Source organism: Ovis canadensis, chromosome 26 (assembly GCF_042477335.2).
Source record: "Ovis canadensis isolate MfBH-ARS-UI-01 breed Bighorn chromosome 26, ARS-UI_OviCan_v2, whole genome shotgun sequence".
NCBI classification, from domain to species: Eukaryota; Metazoa; Chordata; class Mammalia; order Artiodactyla; family Bovidae; genus Ovis; species Ovis canadensis.
This window is the reverse complement of record NC_091270.1, coordinates 57,917,893-57,940,070: the sequence shown is the minus strand read 5'-3', so window position 1 is coordinate 57,940,070 and position 22,178 is coordinate 57,917,893. Positions and strand designations below refer to the sequence as shown.

At 48.8% G+C, this 22,178-nt stretch overlaps 1 protein-coding gene across 1 annotated transcript in view; it reads left to right on the top strand.

Moving 5' to 3' along the window:
- Window positions 1-14,843, top strand: part of UBE2E2 (ubiquitin conjugating enzyme E2 E2) — a 359,643-nt gene extending 344,800 nt beyond the window's left edge. Inside the window, exon 6 of the mRNA XM_069572936.1 lies at window positions 14,484-14,843. Coding sequence (XP_069429037.1) covers window positions 14,484-14,581 — 98 coding nt within the window. The 3' untranslated portion in view covers window positions 14,582-14,843. The remainder of the gene's footprint in view (window positions 1-14,483) is intronic.
- The last annotated feature ends 7,335 nt before the right edge of the window (window positions 14,844-22,178 follow it).

The window sequence follows — 22,178 nt, the reverse complement described above, 5'->3', positions numbered from 1 at the left end:
GGCCCCTGCTGTCTCCACACCCTGTCTGCAGCCGTCTCCTGTCCCACTCTGTGTGCTGAACAGCAGTGTGGACGGGAAAGGCGGTCTGAGAGCGAGAGCGATGTGCTAGAGGACGGTGCTTAGCGGGCGGGCTACATTTGAGGACTGGGGGACAAAAAAGTGCTTTTTAGGTTGAAGAAAAGGTGTGTGTTACCCCTGGTGGCTCAGACGGCTAAGTGTCTGCCTGCAATGTGGGAGACTCGGGTTCAATCCCTGGGTCGGGAAGATCCCCTGGAGAAGGAAATGGCAATCCACTCCAGTACTATTGCCTGGAAAATCCCATAGACAGAGGAGCCTGGTAGGCTACAGTCCATGGGGTTGCAAAGAGTTGGACACGACTGAGCGACTTCACTTTCACAAATACATCTCCTTAAGAGCACTGTTGTCATTTTTACTTCCATCAGGGCTAGAAGTAGAGGGAAGACAGGATTGGGATAATCTTTGGTCCCTTGTAGACACAGACCATGAGGAAAAGACTGCAGCTGGAGAGGATGTATTTTCCATAGTTGGCAGGAACACATGTTTGTAGAGAACATGGGGTGGGTGTGTGTGTGTGTGTGTATATATATATATATATATATATATATATATATTAAACTGGACCCCTGGTAGGCGTCCAGTGGGTGTAAGCTATTCTCTCTTTGAAATCTAGCATCCTCAGATACTGACAAGTGTTGGTGAGGATGAGAACTGGACCCCTCACAGATTGCCTGTGGTGATGTGAATCCTCTTCAGACAACATTTTGGCAGTTCGGCTAGTGGTTAAGCGTAGAGTCACCATATGGCCAGGTACTTCCACCGCTGGGCATTTATCCAAGAGAAATGAAACCAGTCCATGCAAAACCTGTACACAAATGTTCACAGCAAGACCATTCACAGCGCCCAAAAAGCATGCACCATCAACGTGCCCATCAGCTAGTGGGTGGGTGAATACGGCGTATTCATACAGTGGAGTGTTACTTGGCAGTAAAAAAGAATGAAGCAGTGAGGCGTGCTTTGTGAAAGAAGCCAGTTGCAAAAGACCACGTTGGATGGTTCCATTTACATGGAATGTCCAGGACGGGCAGGTACGCAGAGAAAGGGAGGGGAGTGGACCCCTGAGGCTGGAGGCGCTAGAGGTACGGGATGCACCTTTGGGATCTTTGGGAGATGAAACTGTTCTCAAGTGGATTACGGCTGCGGTTGTGTGCCTCTGTGAATGTACTAACAGCCACTGAAGTGTGTGCGTAAAATGGGTTGATTATATGGTATGTGAATTACATCTCAGTAAAGCTGCTTTTTAAAAAATTTAGCTTTGACATCTCAGCATCTTGGACTCCTTCCCACTTGCTGCAGACACAGCTATTTTGCAGAGGTGGGAAAGTAACGTGAATCTCCGGCGTCTTGAGTCCAGCACTCTAAGGATATTTTCTGAGAGTTCATTAGGAATTATTGCTTAACTAAGCCTGGAATTGCAATCCAATAGCTTCTCAGTAGGAATGGACCATCTGTGCTGCTCTGTGGACGAGCCTATGCTAACAGACGCTTTCTATTTCAAAACACACATTGATTTAGGGTACATGGCACTGCTGTGTGGCCTGAGAGAACGAGTTTTGATGTATTGAAAAATATTTTACCAACAGTATACTTCAGGTTATAACGGTGTATTTGTTGAGCCGACTCAACTCAGGGGCCGTTAATACGGAATGGCTTTAATTTTCTGCAGTCACTGCCTTGGGCCAGATTTTGTTGAATTTTGCTTCTGCATCCCTTAACAGTATTTAGCAGCATTCAAGTCACTTCCAGTTAGTAGACCATCAGTCTGGTCCACCTTTAAAGTCTCCTCTCCCGCTGATTTAAATCTGATTCCATTTCCCCTCCATGAGGATGCAACAGGTCTGGTTCTGACCCCTCCTCTCTCCCTTCCCAAGGCCTGACTCCTAGGCTGTGGGGCAGATAGAGGGTGAACAAAGGTCTGCTTACCTCAGGCCGCGCTTCTCTGACAAGCAGCCTGTTGCCGTCCACACCTTCGGATGACATGTGTCAAAACGCTGCTTCTCGTGGGTCATGGGAGGCCTCAGTTCCCAGGCACCTGGTGTGAAAACCCGGCGCCCTGGCCCAGCTTCCCCGGCCAAGCCCTCCCCCTCGGGCACTGGGGACTTTTTAAAATGGTCGGGGGCGGGCGTGGAGCGATGCCACATGCTTGAGTACGTACCTGCTTGTCATGCACTCACTAATGTGAAGTGGACGCAATTTGCAGATAGTGAGAAACACAGGACTCTCCTGCAAATCGCATGTAGTCGAAGGCCTCCGGGGAGCTTTACAGGGTGCGCGTGTGCTCAGTTGCGACCGGGGTCTTCTGCAGCCCCTGGACTGTAGCCCGCCAGGCTCCACTGTCTGTGGAATTCTCCAGGCAAGAACACGGGAGTGGGTGGCCATTCCCCTCTCCGGGGATCTTCCCAGCCCGGGGATGGATCGGAGCCTCATCTCTCCCTCTCCTGCAGGTGGATTCTTTTACCAGTGTGCCACCTGGGAGTCCCTGAGTTTTGCAGCTGTAACTGACAAAAGAGAGTGGTTCTAACATGGATGTTGGGTGATATTTTAAGTTAGGAACTAAGGCCAAAGTTAGACAAAGAAGGGTGTCAGAGCCTCACGGTTAGCCTTGCCGCGGGCCTCACGGGGACAAGACGCACAGCAGCGTGCCTTGTTCTTCCGCCAAACAGAGCGGACTTGTAAAAACCACTCTGAAGGTCAATAAAGACAACAGTGAAAGAATTAAGAAATGATGAGTTTTAAGTATTGATTACCTGATAAGCATTTCATTGTAACTTTATATCGCTCGATTTTTGAGAATGGCTGTTTCAGTTTCTAAAAATTCAAACACTGGCTGGCCAGCCAGCTCCAGAATCCCACCGCCCTCCCACAAAGCATCCCCTGAAAAGCCTCTGGGCTCTGGGCCCCTCTCCTGGGGGCGCCCCCCTGATCAGATGCAGGCATGCGGGAGACCGCCACCTCGGCGCTCCGGGGGGTGCTCCTCACACCCCCGGCCGACGTAAACCCCCGGCCGGGCCGGCGCTTCAGAGCCTCCTGCTCACGGGCGCCCCGGCTTCACCTTCCTCAGCTGGTGGTGCCGAGCACAAGCTCACGCGCCTGAGAGAGAGAGTCAGACACCCCGAACCGCAGACGCCGGAGTTTGGAGCAGAGGCAGACCCGCTGCAGGACCACGCGGGGAGCAGCGGCTCATGCCCCGGGCCCCGAGCTCCCAGACGGGGCTCAGCGAAGCGTCAGAGGCAGGGAAGGGAGGTGCAGGGCTGGCTGCTGCCGGGGGAGGGAGGCGCAGGGCTGGCTGCTGCCGGGGCAGGGAGGCGCAGGGCTGGCTGCTGCCGGGGCAGGGAGGCGCAGGGCTGGCTGCTGCCGGGGCAGGGAGGCGCAGGGCTGATCGTTGCAGACGTCTTGGTACCGGAGTCCTTGGCTCTTGCAGGTGTCCACATCGGTGAGGCCCCCGTGTCCCTACAAACCTCCCACATGACAGATGATACCCGCTGTCACGAATGTAGCCTTTCATCCCTGTGTGAATGGGAGTGTTACCCCTTCAAGGTCGGAGCCTTGAGAACGGGCTCTGCCTCAGGCTCTGCGCAACATCCCTAACTCAAACACAAGCAATACCGTAATACAAAGGTTAAAGTGAGAGAACAGATGTAGTATGGAGTCGGATTTGTTCTTCCCAATTGCAGTGGCTTCGAGAGGAAAAAGCTTCTTCTCCCTGTTTGGAGGTGGGAGGAGGGGACACAGGGGTGCTGACCTCTGCTCCCTGCTCTGCACTCCCGGCAGGTTAGCGCCGCGTGCCCCCAGGCCCCCTCCTCCTGTCCTGCAGGCCCCTGCTCCTCCCGCAGACCCCCTCCTCTCCCGCAGACCCCCTGCTCCTCTCCCGCAGACCCCCTCTCCTCTCCTGCAGGCCCCCTTCTCCTCCCACAGACGCCCCCTCTCCTCCCACAGACCCCCTCCTCCTCTCCTGCAGGCCCCCTTCTCATCCGCAGACCCCCTCCTCCTCCCGCAGGCCCCCCTCTCCTCCCACAGACCCCCTCCTCCTCTCCCGCAGACCCCCTCCTTCTCTCCCACACTGTCTGGTAGACTTCTGGGCCCTGCAGAGCCCGCTCATCTTCCCTGAGCATGTCCTGTGAAGACACACATGTCTCCGTGGGAGCTGGGGCCCTTGGATCCTCTTTTAGGATCACTGGGTATTAACTTTGGGGTAATAACACATCTTGCTAGACCTGTGTGATGCTTTGTGTGGCATTCTCAAAGTCAGATCTAGTTGGATCGCAGCCACCACTTGGTTCAAACCATAGCCATGATGATTTTCTCCCTAAATTACTTTATGAGCCCCGCCCTGCCACGCACACGATACAGATATATAGACGTATCTATAGATACATATGTGTAGATAGATAGAAGGGCTTTCCTGGGGGCTCCGTGGTAAAAAAAAAAAAAAAAACCTGCCTGCCAGTGCAAGAGATGCAAGTTCAATGCCTGGGTCGGGAAGATCCCCTGGAGAAGGGAATGGCAACCCACTCCAGTATTCTTGCCTGGGAAATCCCATGGGCAGAGGAGCCTGGCGGGTTACAGTCCATGGGGTCACAAAGAGCCGGACACAACTTGGCAAGTAAACAGCAGCAACAAATATATATATATTTAAATATATATATATATATATGTATCTGTATTTATCTTTCCAAGGAACTTAACAACCTTCTGGTCTGAGTTAGGCCTGTAATTAATAGTCTGATTTTCCCACATTCTAAAGTATAAAAACTTTAACTTTGCCCTACTCACTTGATGCTTAATTAGTAGACCCTGAGGAATTCGGATAGTTCTAAGTCTTGATAACATTCTTCAAAGAGACCTGAAAATTCCTGTACCCCCGGGGGAAATAGCTTTAATTGCTCCAAGTCTTAACCTCAAGATTATAGTTCTCCAAATGAAACGCAAGTGAAGGAAAGAAATGAGGCAGGCTGGGAAGTTATCCTGCCAGGTATCAAGCATACTATTAAAGTATAACGAGAAAAACAGGAGTAAATAAAGCAAGAGGCAGGTTAACTGGATGAAGGAATATCGAGCACAGAAGCAGGCCCGGACACTTATGGGAAGCATTACAGAAACAGCTACTATCTGTAAATACAGGAGAATATTTCTAGAGTACTGGAGTGAGTGGAGAAAGCCTGTCAGTACGCGTGGTACCACGCTGAAAAATATTAAAGAAAGACTGACTTATTTAAGTACTGAAAACCTTGAAACTTGTACTGACGAGAGACATTGTACACTGGGTTAAAGGACAAATGATTTGGAGAAAATATTTCCTTCACATATAATAGATAAACAATATTTTCGTTAGAGGTGGACTGAACTTATTTTGGCTGAATGCTAAATAACCAATGTTAAAAAATCAATGAACAGCTTAAGCCAAGGGTGAATGTTCCCCCCATAAAATGATCTTCTGAAAAAGAAGAATAAATATGAAATTAAGTAATCTTACAGTATTATTATTGAAAACTGTAGGGGATTCCCCAGCGGTCGGATGGTCAGGGCTCCGAGCTTCCACTACTGGAGGCCCGTGTCAGGGAACTACGATCCCACAAGCCTCGTGACATGGCCAAAAGAAATTTCTTTTAACTCGTAGAAAATCAGGTATGTTTTTAACGTCTGTCGTAACGACGTCACTGTCCTCTCTCAGCACTCCCATCTTCTGGGCGACTCTTCTGCACGTGTACAGCACTTCGATGTTTTCGCCTGACGAAAGGCACGGATTTCTTCTGTCTATTCCAGTGTAATTATTGTTAGCGGGGATTTTGCTATCAGATCGATGCGCTTTCCTTTTTCTCTAATGGTAGCACAAAGGGTAGAGACCTAAAGATTTGGCTGACGGTGGTCGCCGTGCAGTGTCGTTGAAGTCCCCCACAAACTGAGGCCGTGTGCAGCCTGTCTAAAGCCAGTGTCCCTGAGTATTTGAGAAGCCCCCGGAAGAGTTCTGCCCTCACACTTTATTTCTTACTGTTTGCCTTCACTTCCTGCTTCCCGGTCCCTGGACGCACGGCTTCCTCTGCCGGCAGCCGCCGGTTGTCGCCGAGCCTTTGCTCCCGGTGTCGGAGCCTGCAGGGCACCACCATCGTGCGGCGTCTGCTGTGCCAGGAGACGTATCCGAATGATTGCTGCTCATCCATCTCACTGTGAACATTTGTACTGAGGACATGTGGAGATGATTCCAGATCTTTCCCTTATATGTCACATGGCTTGTCTTTGACTGAAAAAGATTTTCAGTCCCAAGCTACATTCATCATGCTTACCAATATTCTAACTACCAGTATTCAGGTATTAGCAATAAGCCCAAATGATGGTTTTGCTTACTGAGTGTGATGGCAACCTGATCTTTGATCTCCACAAGTTCAGCAAATCTCAAAATAACATCAAAGAGGCATCTGTCGGTTCAATCTTTCAAAAACTAAAGAAGTTTTGACTTTTGAATACTGAAGCCAAAGCTGACCTTAAGTGCACGCTTAATATTTATAATATATAAAGTATGCCCTCGTATCAGTAAAGAAAAAACAGACAAAAAACATGAAGAAGCACATCACAGGAGGAGAAATGCGAACAGTGAGCAAACAGGAGGGCGTGTTAAAGCCTCAGCAGCTCTCAGGTCAGAGCAAGGCGCAACCATGACAGGATTTTTGTTTGCTACCTTGAGAAAAAAATACATATATATTAAAAGATTGGTAGTGCAGTGTTGGTGAGAATATCCAGAGACAGAGTAAACTGTACATCCTTTTATTGAAGGACCTTTTGGCAGTATTCACCAAAAGTTCAAAATCTGTGCTCCGCTCCAATGTTGTCACCTAGAAGAATCTACCCTCCAGAATGACTCTTAACGTGTGCTCCAAAAATGTATACAAGATGGTAAAAGTCCTGATAGCAAAAAACCAAAGCTAGTCTCAGTATGCATCAGGAGGGGATTGAAAAATGAATGCTGACTAGCTATGCAAGGCATACCCTGTAGTTACTAAAAATAATCAGCGCCATCTATTTGTACTGTCATAGAAACACAACCTGTATATTGGCCCAGAGAAAAATGCAAGCTGCAGAATCGTGTGATTCCCACTGGGTTTAAATATAAGTAAAGAAAAAAAGTCTAGAGCAATGAGCATCCAACCGTTAACAGTGGTCACCTTGAGATGGGAAAGATACAGAGATGGAGGGGAATTGAAGGGAAGAAGATTGTATTCTTTACATCATGCATGTTTCTTTATTCCTTGAATTTATTAAAATGAGCATAAGTTATTTTTTAATTTCATAGAAGATTTAAATAAATCCAGGCTAGACCAAACCGTGGAACAAAAGTCCCCTGAAAGACACAAACATGAGCTAGTCCTCATTGTAATACTGACCTACAGAAAGGCTCCGGTGGCTTGGGGAGTAGTAGCTGAAGGAATAAATGTTCATCCTGGGGATCGTGAAACAGCTTGGGCTTCCCTGGTGGCTGAGTGGTAAAGAATCCATCCGCCGGTGCAGGGGACACGGGTTCGACCCCTCGTCTGGGAAGACGCCACCTGCCGGAGCGGCTCAGCCCGTGAACCACAAGTGCTGAGCCTGCGCTCTGGAGCCCGCACTGGGCCACGAGGGGCGGCCCCTGCTCGCCGCAGCTAGAGACACCCCCGGCAGCGATGAAGACCCAGCCCGGGGACACTAAATGACTGCATGCCAGAACCACAACAGCCTGGAGAAGGATGAAAGGAAGGCCACTGGGCTGTCCCCCAGGGCCCCTCTCCTGGCTTGCCGATCATGTGTGGAGAAGAACGTTCTGTGATGAACCAGCATACAAGGCTAGTGCGGCAGAAGGGACGCCTGCCTCACGGAGTGACTGCTCTTTCTGGCTGTTATTTTTGTGTCTTCCTTCCTTGTCTTTTATCCATTCATACGTCCTCGCAGAAACACGGTGTTAACAAGCGGGAAGCGGCGACAGAGGAACGGGGCAGGGTCCCACGAGGGCAGCAGTCTGCTTAGCATACCTCCCTAGGACCTGGAACATAGTAGGGCCTAGCAGTGACAGTTGTCTGGAGCAAATGTGTGGGTTGCCCTCCAGTGGGAATTGTGAGTCTTTGCTAAATAAGCACCTGAAAGGTAGTATTCTCAGTGCAGTGATAGAGGTATGGACAGACCAAACAGAAATGGGGCACAGAAGCCTGCTACGAAGCCCCTAGACACATCCCTGAGCAGGCTCTGTCTGAGCTAAAATTTGGGACGTTCACAGAAGCCCACCAGGCAGAGGAAGTCAGAGAAGCAAAGGTGCAGAGAGCCGTGAGCGAGCGGGGCCTATTGGAGAAGCTGCAAGTCCGCTGATTGCGGGTTAAAGCATGGGATGGGGAGGCCGGAAAGATTCAGTCTAGATCGTGATGTTCTCAGGAGCCGTGCTAAGGGCCTTGCTGGTTTCGGTTTGGTCTCTGTTTAATTTGTCTTATTGAAGTGTAGTTGACTTGCAGCGCTCTGTTAATGTCTGCAGTGTAGCCATGAGTCAGTTACACGTGCGCCGTCTTTCTCGTCTTCTCCTTTGTGGTTTAGCACAGGACATGGAACGTAGCTCCCTGTGCAGCACAGCAGGACCTGGTTCTGTGTCCATTCTCTCTGCAGGACTTTGCATCTGCGGACCCCAGCCTCCCACTGCATCCCTCCGCCTCCCCCTCCCCCTGGGCAACCACAGCGCTGTTCTCAATGTCTGTGCGTCTGTTTTGTCCTTAAGTTCATGGTGTCGTATTTCAGATTCCATGTGTAAGGGATATCACGCAGTACTTGTCTCTCTCTGACTTATTTCACTAAACGTAGTCCCGTCCATGCCCATCATGGTGCTGCAGACTGCAAAATTTCATTCCTTTGCTCGACTAAGTCGCATCCCGCCGTATACACGTGCCATGGCTTCTTTATTCAGTGGGCCTCTGGGTTGTTTCCATGTCCTGAGTTTTCTGAGTATTGCTGCTGTAAACATTGGGGTGCATGGATCTTTCTGAATTACAGTTTTGTCCGGACAGATTCCCAGGAGTGAGACTGCTGGATCACGTGGTCGCTCTGTTTTTAGCTTTTTGAGGAACCTCCACACCATTTACATTCCCACCAGCAGTGTGGGAGGGCTCCCTTTTCTCCACTCCCTCTCCAGCACGTGCATTTTTGCCACACCGCGCTGTGTTGAATGTGGGATCTTAGTTCTCCCACCAGGGATTGGACCCAGACCCGTGCTCAGTGAAAGCGTCGACTCCTAACACTGGACCACTCCAGCATGTAGTGTTTGTAGGTTTCTTCAACAGTGGCTATTCTGGCTGGTGTGAGGGGGTACCTCTCTGTAGTTTTGATTGGCATTTCTCTAATAATTACATGAAATCCCATGGACAGAGGAGCCTGGTGGGCTATGATCCGTGGGGTCGCAAGGGAGTTGGACACGACTTAGTGAGTAAAACAACAACAGTAATTACATGCCAAGGACTTTGGATTTTATCTGGAGTGTCTTCAAGAAGGTAATCCTATTTATTTTTTAAAAGATGCACACGAATATTCATTTGCTGTCTGCATTTTGAAAACAATAGGAGAAATTTTGCATGTGCCTGACAATAATTCAGTCCATTGCCTTCTTATGGGGCAGCTCCTGCCATTGCCTTCGTCTTGCAGTTGAGGAAACCAAGGCACCAAGTCCCTTATCTGACCTGGCGCCTTTATGGGTGGAACCCAGATACAGAGGCAGGCGGCCTGGACCCAGAGCCCACCCCCCTTTCCCTTATCCTGAGCTGCTTTTCTTTGTTTCTTTAAGGACATACATGTTTTCTTAAGGAAAGAAAGTCAAAAAAGACTCTTTCCCGTGGTTTCTCCTATACCACCCACCATCCAGGAGAGAATGATTTGGGGCCTTGCCGGTAAGACCCCTCTGCAGCTCAGCCGGCCGCCCGGCCGCCACTCCTCGCCCTCCGGCCTCCCACGTGTGTATACGTTTATTTCCGGTTGTGCTGCTCTTCACGGCTGTTGCGGGGTTTCTCTAGCTGCGGAGAGTGCAGGGACTAGCGGCGCTGCGCGGGGCGCGCCCTCAGTGGCCCCTCTGGCGGTGGCCCAGGGTTCCGGGCGCGCGCTTCAGCAGTGGCAGCTCGGGGGCCCGGCGGTTGTGGCCCACGGGCTTCGTTGTTCAGGGCGTGTTCGACCTTCCCAGCCCAGGAGTCGAGCCGCGTCCCCCGAGTTGGTGAGCGGGTTCAGTCCGCCGAGCCAGCGGGAGCCGCCTCCTCCAGGCAGCACCCCGATCTCCCCGCTCTCCTGGACCGGCTGTGAAGCCTCCCGGTCCGGGGTTCCTCGCATAGGGGGGCCTTCAGACAGGGTCCTGGGGCTTCCCTGAGCCTTTCCCTTCCAGAATCGCAGGAGCGCCTCACGCAGTCCCCAGAAAGGAGCTGGGTTGGCGCACTCAGCCCCCTTACCTGCCCCCAGCTTTCACTGAGCCTGCCCTTGCGGGGACGCAGAGGTGAGCCCAGGAAGTAGAGGAGAAGCAAAAAGAAGGGGGACTCCCATCACGAGGGATTTGCTGACTTACGCCTCCACTCGGGCTTTGCACGGTGCCCGCAAAAAAAGCGATGGCGTGACTTTTACACACAGATGAGGTGACGCAGTTTAGGGATCCGGTCGATGGGGGTAAGCATTCCCTGCTCCCACCGCGTGCTTTTCCGCTGACCACACCCTGAATCCTGTATGGGGACCGCTCATACACACCACACTGCCAGCTAGGAGAATCAGTGCGTACCATCACCTCATCCTGTGCTGTGAGCCGAGCCAAGTGTGAACAAGCTCCTCTTCTCAGAAACTCAGACAAATAGTGAATGAAAGAGAGCAGGCAGTGCAGGAGGCTTGAATCTCACTTTACTCATTCACGGGTGAACTTTGTAGGTTTTCTTTAGTAAAGGGGAAGACTGACGGATGATCCTCTCGGAGACTGATCGAGACTTGGGCAAGCAGTAAGTCTAGAAGCCAAAATGATGGGGAAACTCTCCCTTGTAAAAAGGAATTGATAGAGAAATAAGGCTGAGTAATTTATGTTTGGAGAGGGTTATTTCGTCCCTGGTGTAGCTCGGTCCGTGAAATATGAAACCCTACAGCAAGAGTGGATCTTCCTTCAGGTCATGACTATAAATACACTGTAGAAGGAGGATCTTATTCCTCCAAATCCACTGCAGTAGTCCTGGACACACATTTATTGCCTAGTTTCGTTTGGTTACTTGTAGTCTTAACTGTCTTCTGTTCAGCAAAATATTTTAGCATTGAACTATTTGATAACACATGATTTTAAATTTTCATTTTATACATTTATTCCTTCATTAATACTTTAAAGATTTGCATAAATTTACAAAGATGCACACAACAATATTCTTTACAGCATCATTTATTAAGCAAAAAAAAGTGCAAAGAACCCATATATCTCTAAACAGGAAATTGATTATTAATTCAGATTAATATTTTAAATGTTTCGGACTTCCCTGGTGGCTCAATGGTTAAGAATCAGCCTGCCAGTAGAGGAAAGGACACAGGTTCGATCCCTGGTCTGGGTGGATTCCACTTGCTGCTGAGCAGCTAAGCCCGTGCACCACAACCCCTGAGCCTGTGCTCCAGAGCCTGGGGGCCGCAACTACTGAGCCCAGTGCTGGAACCTGCGCTCGGCAGCAAGAGGCGCCACCGCAGGGAGAAGCCTGCACGCTGCTGCCCTCTGCAACTAGAGCACACACACACAGCAGTGAGAACCCAGCAAAGCCGAAAATAAAGGAGTTGATTAATTAATGCCTTTTAAAATTTTACAAACATTCAATAAAAAATAAAATGATGCACAGGGAATATAATGACTTTGTATGGAGTATAATCTATACAAATATTAAATTACTATGTTGTACACCTGAACCTAACATAGTAATATTGACATGTCAGTTACACTTGAATTTGAAAAAATAAAAATGAGGTAGGATGTAATTCGTGAAACAAAGTTATTCACCATATAATGAGTTTTTTTAAACGTTGCAAAAGCAGACTGACCTTTTTTTTTTTTCCCTTGTATGTTTAGAAGAGAAATCTGGAGAGATGTAAGTCAGCGTGTTAACAGTACTTCTTTCATTGAATTTGCAGCCAGTTTTCACTTACAACTTTCTGTCTTATGTATTGTGTGAGGTGGCTTTGTAAATTATTGTTTTCATATTTAGCACGTATAATTTTGCAGATGGAAAAATACTGCTCTTTTAAAAACTGAACTTGAAAAGGTGAAAGGAACTCTGAAAGGAATTTACTGCTAATTACTTAAGCATAATACAAAAAGAAGTCTGCACAGTGTGTGTGAGTGAGGCTTCCTCCTCAGCCCCTGCTGAAATAGTCTGAATGCTTTTCCCCACCCCCGAGCTTCCTGTTCCTCCTCCTTCACCTGTCTCCCTCTCCCTTTGCGGAGGAACAGCAGACTCTTGTTCCCCATTAGCCCACCCTCCATGAGGTACATTTGCATTAGAACATTGATATCACTGCTCATTCTTTTGACTTAAACCTTCTGACTTTACCTTGACCGGTTAAGTTAGGAAGCTCAGATGGCCCTTCAGCACATGTCTCTCACGCTGGGTGTATTTAACCAAACAGCCGGCTTGACTGATGTAGACCTAAGCTCCGTCCAGGGTGCCCAAGTTCTTTGCCCTCCCTAAACTGAAACTAGATGGTTTGTTTCAAAGGTACAGAAATGAGACTCACACCTCTCTTTGGCGCTTTGTAGACTCTAATATAAAGTCATTACTTGAGTCTGAACTGAAAGACTGCATTTTTTAAGAAGATATCTTACCAATCCCAGATATTTTGTGTCTATATTTGTACTGCTGGTCTGAGTCATTTTGAGCCCTGGCTGGGCTGGTTGAGGTGACGAGTTTCAGCCTTTGGGCAGGTGAAAGTCAAGTCACAAAGAGCAGGCGGAGAGGCAGACGTTTGTAACAGACCCGTGACTGGTCATCTGTTAATGGTTCGTGATACGAGTGAATATGAGAAACTTAACAAGCTTAGCGCAAACCCAAGAAAGCTTAAGGGAAGTTCGTGAAAGCTTCAGCAGTCTTGGGACTGCCCTGGCGGCCCAGTGGTTAGGACTGTGCTTCTGTTGCAGGGGACACAGGTTCAGTCCCTGGTGGGGAAACTAACACCCCACAACTCGCTAGGTGAGGCCCCAAGGAAAAAACAACCCCCTAAAAACGGTGTATTAGTAATGTTGGAAGTGTAACAAAATTTTTTAAACAGCAGGGGTTTGTTGGGAGGACTTTCAGATGCTGTTATCGTCAGCCTCCGCGGATTCTGAAAAGGCGGTGCTTCCGTTACACTCTGATTATTGAGAAGCTGTGACATTGAAAGTCTTCCTCAGGATTTTCCTCAGGTTACGAGGTTATCAGACTGCAGACGCGCTGCCATCTTCTTTGGGTATTTTTTTGTATTTATTACCAACTTTTGCTCATTTTTTCCCCCCTTTCTCTTTTGGTTCTTGCTTATCCACTTGCTCTGATACACAAATTCTCAATGCCAAAAGTAGAGGAATTAAAACTCGAAGGGAAGTGAGAGAGTGGCTGGAAACCAGTGCCTTCTGGGATCTCCAGAACCTAAAGGGCGTTTCTTCAGTTGCTCTCAATGGTCTTCAGTAGCCCTGGATCCTGTCTGGGTGGAGGAGTGTCCCAGGAGCCTGCAGGGAGAGGGGCGCTCCTGCTCCAGGTGGGGCGCCCCCTCCTTAGGCTGAGTTTCCTCCCGGGGCAGCTCCAGCATGTTCAAGTCTGAGGCCATGGTTAAGTCAGTGAGTGTCAGCTGTGAGGAACGTCCCTTGCTACTCTTGTAACAGAGAACCCTATGACTTTGGTAAAGGCTTCCCTGGTGGCTCAGGCCTTAAAGAATCCACCTGCCCACGCAGGAGACGCAGGTTCGATCCCTGGGTCAGGAAGATCCGCCGGAGGAGGAAATGGCAACCCACTTCAGTGTTCTTGTCTGGAGGATCCCATGGACAGAGGAGCCTGGTGGGTTACAGTCCATGAGGTTGCAAAGAGTGGGACACGCTGAGCGACTCACACACACACACACCCACCCGGCTTGGTAATTCCCAAATACAGAGGCGCTGTGCCCCCAGCAGTAACCAGGGTGGAGACCAGGCTCCGCCCACTCGCGTCTTCTCGGGGAAGGAAACGCTCCCTGACAACCAGGGGGGACGGCGGCAGGTGTCTGCCTGCTGGGGCTGGGGAGCCTTGTCCGGACCGTGACGACCGGCGGGGCTGCAGCGATGCGGTCTCGGGCGGGAGGCCCTGCTCCGGGCAGGACGCGGCCTCCGGCCTTTCTGCCCGCGCCCCGCACCCCGCGTCCCCGGCTCCGGGGGCCCGAGCGCTGGCCCGACTGACCTGCCTCTGCTTCCTTTGCAGCTGACCCGCTGGTCGGCAGCATCGCCACACAGTACATGACCAACAGGGCGGAGCACGACCGGATGGCCAGGCAGTGGACCAAGCGGTACGCGACATAGCCCCGGCGGCAGCTCCGCGCGGGGCGCCCGCGCTGCCCGCCGGCCTGCTACCTTTGGAACCGTCTTGCGATGGAGCGTCATCCAGCCCCACCCCTGTTCCTTTGCTCCCCACCCCTTCCTGTTTTATTCCCTTTTTAATTTCCATTAACTTGAAAGATCTGGTCTTTTTTTTTTTTTTTAATCCCCCCCTCCACGTGGATGGGAACTTTGATTTTCAGTGCAAACAGTGTCGGATCTGTAATAATAAGAGCTTTCTTACCAAGCTTCGTATTCCTGTGTGGTTTTGTTCCTTATTGTCCATTTTATTTGATCCTTCTTCCTTTTCTGTGATCTTGGGAAGACACGAATTCAGAATTCTATCTCGTTTCTACTTCCATGTAGCGCTTAGGATTAATTTTTTTGTACTGAAGTCTTTATCGGTGGGTGCATGCTACTGGGAACCAGATTTTGTACAAACGCTTCAATCACAATCACTGTGCATTACTGAAGACTCTGTTTATCACTAGCCTTCTGTCCCCACACCGAAGGCTGCTGGATTGAACAAAATAATATGTATTTTGATTTACTTCAAGTGCTTGTAAATTTTCTTAGGGACTTGCCACTTTTGACTGTGGATCAGTTGATGTACACTTGTATTATTAAAGCACTCAATAAATCACTGTGGCTGATAAATGCACTTCTGATAACCCAGCATTTGCTTTGTATCCTGGTGACCCACAAAGCGCTCCGTGCAGTGAGGCTTGTATAATTCAATTACAGGTTCGGTGTGTGTTTTCATCTCAAGCCTGGGAGGTCCCTTTGCAGTCGAGTTGCTAGCTGTGGAGGTTCCCCAGCTGTCCGTGGCCTCACGATTGGGCTGTCTCAGATCACTCTTGTTTTGCGTACTGGCTGGACGTCACTTCCGCATGGACATCTTTTCTGCTACCAACTTCTTCTTGATGAAACAGTTCGAATATGTGACTCCAAAAATGGGCTTCTAGTGAAACTGAGGTCTGGGCTGGCCGTGGGGCTAAACCACTTTCGCCTTTATTTCTCTCTTCTTGTTCGTCTTAAGATGGTCACAGTGATTGCCCTTGGTCTGGAGTTTGTTTTTCCTCCATAGTTTTAGCGGGAGAAGCAAACTCAACTTGTACCAGTCGCGGTCAGCATGTTCAGAGACAAGGTTTGTCTGTCTGGCTTTGACCTTCAGGCTTTTTTAAGTGTGCACCTACAGGAGGCAGAGGAAACTTGTGTGCGGTGTGGCTTGAAAACCACACTGCCATACTTATTAATATTCAGGTTTCTTTGTGTTGACAAGGCCTGTTGGAAACTCCTGCTTCAGCTAATTATAGTTACAAGCCCACCTTACAGCTCAGTCTCGTTTAAGGAACCTCGTTACTGCTAAACAGTAGGATTTACAAGTGTAAGTTATTTACCTCTAAATATTAATATTTCTGAACTTCAATTTTAATAACTTTATCAGAAACATTTTAAATATCTGATTTAGAAGGTGTTCTTTATTTTTTAGCAGTTGGAAAGAAATCCTAAAGAAAATAATGTTTAAATACTGTAACTGAGACTTTGAAATCAGTGTACTTAAGGATTTTTTTGAATAAACATTTTGCCACCCATTTTATTTAAATACAGTTTTCAGTTTACAGAACACCATACAATTTCTGTTGCAACTTTTCAACTCCCGCGAGCATCACCACAGACAGTGTGTATGAATGGGCACGGCTGTGTTCCAATAAAGCTTTATTGACCAGAGCAGTTGGTAGCCAGATTTGGCCCACAAGTTGTGACCTGTCCCTGCTTGTTACAGACCACCATAGACGGTGTGAAAAGAATCAGATAACTGTGTGTTTAACATTTCTCTCTTTAAAATAATACAAACTTAATTAATACAATACAGGACATTTAAAAAATTACCCAGACTGTTTTATTGCCTGCAGTCTTTCTCACCTTACGGTTTTTATGTTGATTTTAATACTTTAGGTGAAAAAACTCAACCCTAAAAGCATTAAATTCACTTTCACATGAAATTTTATTGAACTGATTTTTTGTTCCTTTTAACTGATTAAACCAGATGTTAACAGTGACTTTTATAGACAATATTTAAGTTGGGTTTGCCTTTCTTCTTTTAAAGCATCAGCTGCATGGAATACACATTTTGATGGTCTCTCCAGTATACTACATCTGCATCTCCTATCTGTCTGTACTTTAGACCATTTTAAAATATGTATTTTTTAGGAGACAGAGATTACAACAGTTCTAGTAGGAAATCCTATCAATCACAAATCCATGTTTGCTATCCCATGAGGCATTTTCAGGTATTATGTCAATTTGATATGAAGGGTTTATAAAACTCCTTTCCTCAGTGTTATGAACTTCAAGTACTTAATGACAAACAAATGTACCTTCCCTTCAAACTCTGAAAGCTGGACAAACTCCAGAGAGACCAAGAAACTCTTAGTTGAGCCTGTTAAGTCTAGATTTCAGATAACATGGTAATTTTACTTGAAATCTATAGTCACAGCAGACAGTACAATTTTAATAAGTTTTCAGTACTGTTTGTAAAATAAGATTTGGGAGTAGTTTAATAGTCAGAAAGTTAAGTAGTTTTGCTAGTAATTATGGAGATAATATTGAGTTTGTGCCCTAATATTGTTTAACTTTCCAAACCAGTTATTGCTGATTGTCGTATTTTTTAGCTTTGTCAAATAAAATGTTGGCAGATCCTTGACTGAGGCAGGACCATTGGTCATTGAGAAAGTAGTTTGAAATTATATTTATTGATCTTAAATCATTCAGAAGGTTGTGGCCTTAATTTATCCTAAAATTGAAAATAAATAAAGCATTGCTCGTTTGTCCTTCTACAAGAATCTATAAGAATTGAAGATAACAAGTGCAGTAGTCAACCTTTTCTTCTTAGGATGAGAGTGTAAACCTAGAAGTTTATCCTAGAATACTGATTTGGGAATTAGGGAGAAAGGAAGTATTTATTCAGAATGTACTATATGCCAGGCCGTATGTTACCTAATAAAACCTCAGCCCAGCTTTGTAGGGTGCAGGTGGCTATCATAATCTGAACATTTGTAACCCCCCAAATTCATGAGTTGAAATCCTAAGCCCCAAGGCGATGGTATTATGAGGTGGGATTTTCAAGAGGAGATTAGGTCCAAAGGGTGGGGCCCTTGTGATTGGGATTAGTGCTCTTATAAAAGAGACCGCAGACAGCTCCCAAACCCCATTCCATCGCGTGAGGACACAGTGAGATGCTGCAGTCTGCAGCCGGGAAGAGGGCCTCCCCTGGAACCCAACCCCTGTTGGCACTGGTCTCAGACCTCCAGCCTCCAGACCTGTGAGCAGGGCATTTCCGGTGCGTATGAGCCCCCTGGCCTGTGGCTTGTGCAGCAGCCCTAACAGAGTCAGACCGTGGCCCCACGTCGCGCAGCTAACAAAGTGCCACAGGGAGATTCCCACCCAGGCTTGACAGCGGAGCCCCTCCTGCCGACCACCAAGCCTGACACACCTCTGGTATAACAACGGAGTCACACGGGAGAGAGAACTGGCCGCATTCAGTCTTCCAGTCTGCACGGTGGGGGGCGGTGGGGTGCCATCTTCAGGAAGTGGGGGGAGTTGCTGAAGGTGTGGACCTGATGTGAGATGAGAGATCAAAGCGCACTTCCAGTCTTAGAGGGGCTGCTTCATGGACGCCCAGCGCTGGGGAGACGCCGCTTGAAACAGCCTCCAGTTTCCCTGCATCTCAGCCCTGCAGTGAAAACACTGCTCAGGTTACCAGGCAGGGCAGTTTTTAATGTCTCTGCACTTGGTGCTTTAAAAAGCGATACGTTCATAGAAAACAGACTCGCGGCGGCCAAGGGGAAAGGGGTTGAAGGAGGCGTGGGGAGGAGCTTGGGATTGGCAGACAAGCTTTAAGTATAGCATGGAAGGACAAGGAGGCCCTACTGCGTGCCGCAGAGAACTACAGTCAGCATCCCATGACAAACCATAACGGAAAAGAACAGGTTAAAAAGAATGTATACATGTGTGGAACTGAATTACTTTGCTGTGCAGCAGAAATTGGGCTTTACCGGTGGCTCAGCAGCAAAGAGTCTGCTTGCAATGTGGGAGGTAGCCCACAACGGAGGAGATGCAGGTTCAGTCCTTGGATTGGGAAGATCCCCTGGAGAAGGAAAATGGCAACCCACTCCAGTATTCTTGCCTGGAGAATCCCATAGACAGAGGAGTCTGGAGGGCTACAGTCCCTGGGGTCGCAAGAGCTGGACACGACTGAGCGGCTATGCTGCCACCACACCACAGCAGAAGCTCACACGACAGTGTAGATCAACTGGGTTTTGCTTAAACTATCAATGAAGCAGTAACAGCAGCCCATACTTTATGCAGTCTTTTTTTAAAAAGAAATATGTTTATAATTAATACAGAAAGCAGTTGAAATTGTACAAAATAACCCTACGAGAGGATTCTGACCTACACATGTAAACACGTCCCCTCTGTAAGGTCGCAGGTCGGTGGCACAGTCACCCCACACAGGCACGCCTGGCACCCCGTCATCGTCCTCAGAGGATGTCTGCCGCAGGCTGAGCACTTCGGCTGCATAGGATCTGGGAGTTGAGGCTGGCATCCAAGGCCCTCCCGTGGTAGCCAGCAGCTCCCACATCCAGGCTCTCCCAGGGGAGCTCCCGGTCCCTTGGGCCTGGGACCTTCCATCTCCTCTCTCACACTCACATTTCACCAGGAGCACTGACGAGGAGCATTAGGGTGGCATGCTTACCCCAGATTGGCAGGACTTCCCCTTTAAAACAGAAAGGCCCATGTCTCAGGGACGCCCTTGGTCTGGGACCCACAGGAGCTTTTGTGCCGGGACTGAATTTAAGCATAAAGTCTTACGTATCACACAGGACTGGTTGCTTCCACAGAAATATTCTATTTGAGGAAGCCGCATTTTACTCAATGTACAGAGATCCTGTTAGAAAAAATGTGCCCCCGATAGAAGCAACCTAGATACGCACCAACAGATGAATGAATAAAGAAGCTGTGGTGCATACACGTGATGGGGTATTACTCAGCTACAAAGAAAGGAGCATGTTTGAGTTGGTTCTAATGAGATGGATGAACCTGGAGCCTATCGTACAAAATGAAGTGAGAAAGAGAAAAACAAATATTAATGCATATATATGATATCTAGAGAGCACTGACGATCCTGTCTGCAGGGCAACGAAGAAGACAGGGCCACAAAGAACAGACGGGGACACAGTGGGGGAAGAGGAGGGGGGGATGATTTGAGAGCGTAGCTGTGCCAGATGTAAAGTAGGCAGCCAGGGGGAGTCTGCGGCGTGAGGCAGGGAGCTCAGACCGGCGCAGCAGGGTGGGGGAGGTGGAAGGGGGTTCGAGAGGGAGGGGACACACAGGCCTGTGGCTGGGTCATGTCTGATGTGTGGCAGAAACCAGCACAGTACTGTGAAGTCATCATCCTCCGGTTAAAGCTTTGAAAGAAGATGTGCCCTCCGTGGCTTGCAGCGTTCCTGCATACCCCACTCTCCGTCTTTCACATCCGCCACCTTCACTCAGTCCCTGCTCTGGAAACAAACGAGTCATTGAAGCCAACTCCTTACATCTTCAAACCTGGCTTCAGGTTCGTTTGCCTTCCTACGAGGAGGCTTACTCCTGATGAGTAGTCTGAAACATAACACGCCTTTCAATAGGATTTTTTAAAAGGGAAATTCCTGAATTTTAAGAGATCTCTCATATAGGGGCCCACACAGGAGAACGGAGGAGATAATGTGACCTCCTGTCTTTTTTCCTTTGTTTTTTTCTCTTGAGTGGATTTTTTAAAAAATTTTATTGGAGTGTGGTTGGTTTCAGACGCTGAGTTAGTTTCAGGTACACAGCAGAGTGAGTCAGTTACGCAGGCGCGTGTAGCCGTTCTTTCTCAGATGCCTTCCCCACGCAGGTCATTGCAGAGGAATGAGGAGAGGTCCCTGCGCAGTAGGGCCTCGCTAGTCATCTGCTTTACATGCAGTAATGTCTGTGCCGATCCCCCTCCGCCATCCCCCACTTGGTTACTGGAGGCTTGTTTTCTACATCTGTGAGCCTCTTTCTGCTCTGTAAGTAAGTTCGTTTGTACCATTTTTTTAGATTCCACATATAAGCGACATCATGTGATGTCTGCCGTTCTCTGACTCCACTGAAGATGATCATCTTGAGGTCCATCCATGTTGCTGCCGGCGGCGTCATTTCGTTCTTTATGCTGCTGCCGCTGCTAAGTCGCTTCAGTCGTGTCCAACTCTGTGCGACCCCAGAGACGGCAGCTCACCAGGCTCCCCCGTCCCTGGGATTCTCCAGGCAAGAACACTGGAGTGGGTTGCCATTGCCTTCTCCAATTCTTCTTTGTGGCTGCTACCGAACATAGCAGCCAGTGAGCCCGACCAGGGAATTCAGGCAGCTGTGGAGCCCAGCCTACTTGCTGAAGTGGGAGTTATCAAGCATATGGTAGCATTTCTTATCTGTAGATGACAAAAAAATCTTGGCCTTCTGATTGGGGGTAAAATTCTTTTAGAAGTAGTATTTGTGAAAGGCTTGAGATTCTAGAAGGCTGTGAAAATTGTGTGCCTTTGGACAACAAGCGTAGGTTTCTGCAGCGGAACGTTTAGGCTTCTGTTTCTTCACAAGCTCATTTTAATTCTGTTTGATGGATAAAAAGGGTGATGTCTCATCCTCATCATTGTCATTATCATCTCAGTGACGACCCCTCCTTTAGCACAGGGTGTGGAAAACACTGTGTAAACATATATATGTATGTGATGTATAATCTCACTCAGTCATTGCTATAATCTCCCAAGATGTGTATTATTCTCATCACATAGATGTGAAACTGACCAAAGATTCCAGCAGATCCAGACTCCTGTGACTGCTCAGCAGCAGGGCTGGGTCTCAAGCCCAGGTCTGTGTGGCTGTGAAAACTAGGCGTGGAAACCCCAGGGGCACCACCTCCCAGCCCAGGGAGACGTGGTGGCCCTCACTGCGGACTTCCCAGTTGGCGAAGGAAAATATTACTGTGTTTACACAACCAGAACCCTGAAAACTTGTGTTCAGTGGACTTCAGGTCAAGCAAAAATATTATATGTGGCTCCACTGGGTCTGAGAGAGCCTCGGGAGGCAAGCAAGAGGGACAAAGCAGGAGGAAGTGAGGGGGACCCTCCAGTCCGTCTGGAGGGCATGGAGCCAGACAGCCACCTGGTCAGACACCCAGGGAGCCACCAAACCAGCCACCTGGTCAACCAGCAGGCCAGCCACCCAGCCAGACGCCAAACCAGCTACCCAGCCAGACACTAGGCCAACTGCCCAATCAGACACCAAACCAGTCACCCAGCCAGACATCAGGCCAGACACCTGGTCAACCACCAAACCAGCCACCTGGTCAACCAGCAGGCCAGCCACCCAGCCAGACACCAGGCCAGCCAGCTGGTCCCCCAGCCACAGACCTAGCCAGCAGCCAGTCCCAGGGTCCCCAGCCCCCCAGCCAGCCACAGGGTTGGGCACAGACCCCACCCTGGAGCCAGCCGTCAGCAGCTCTGCCGCCCGTCTTCTCTGCCTT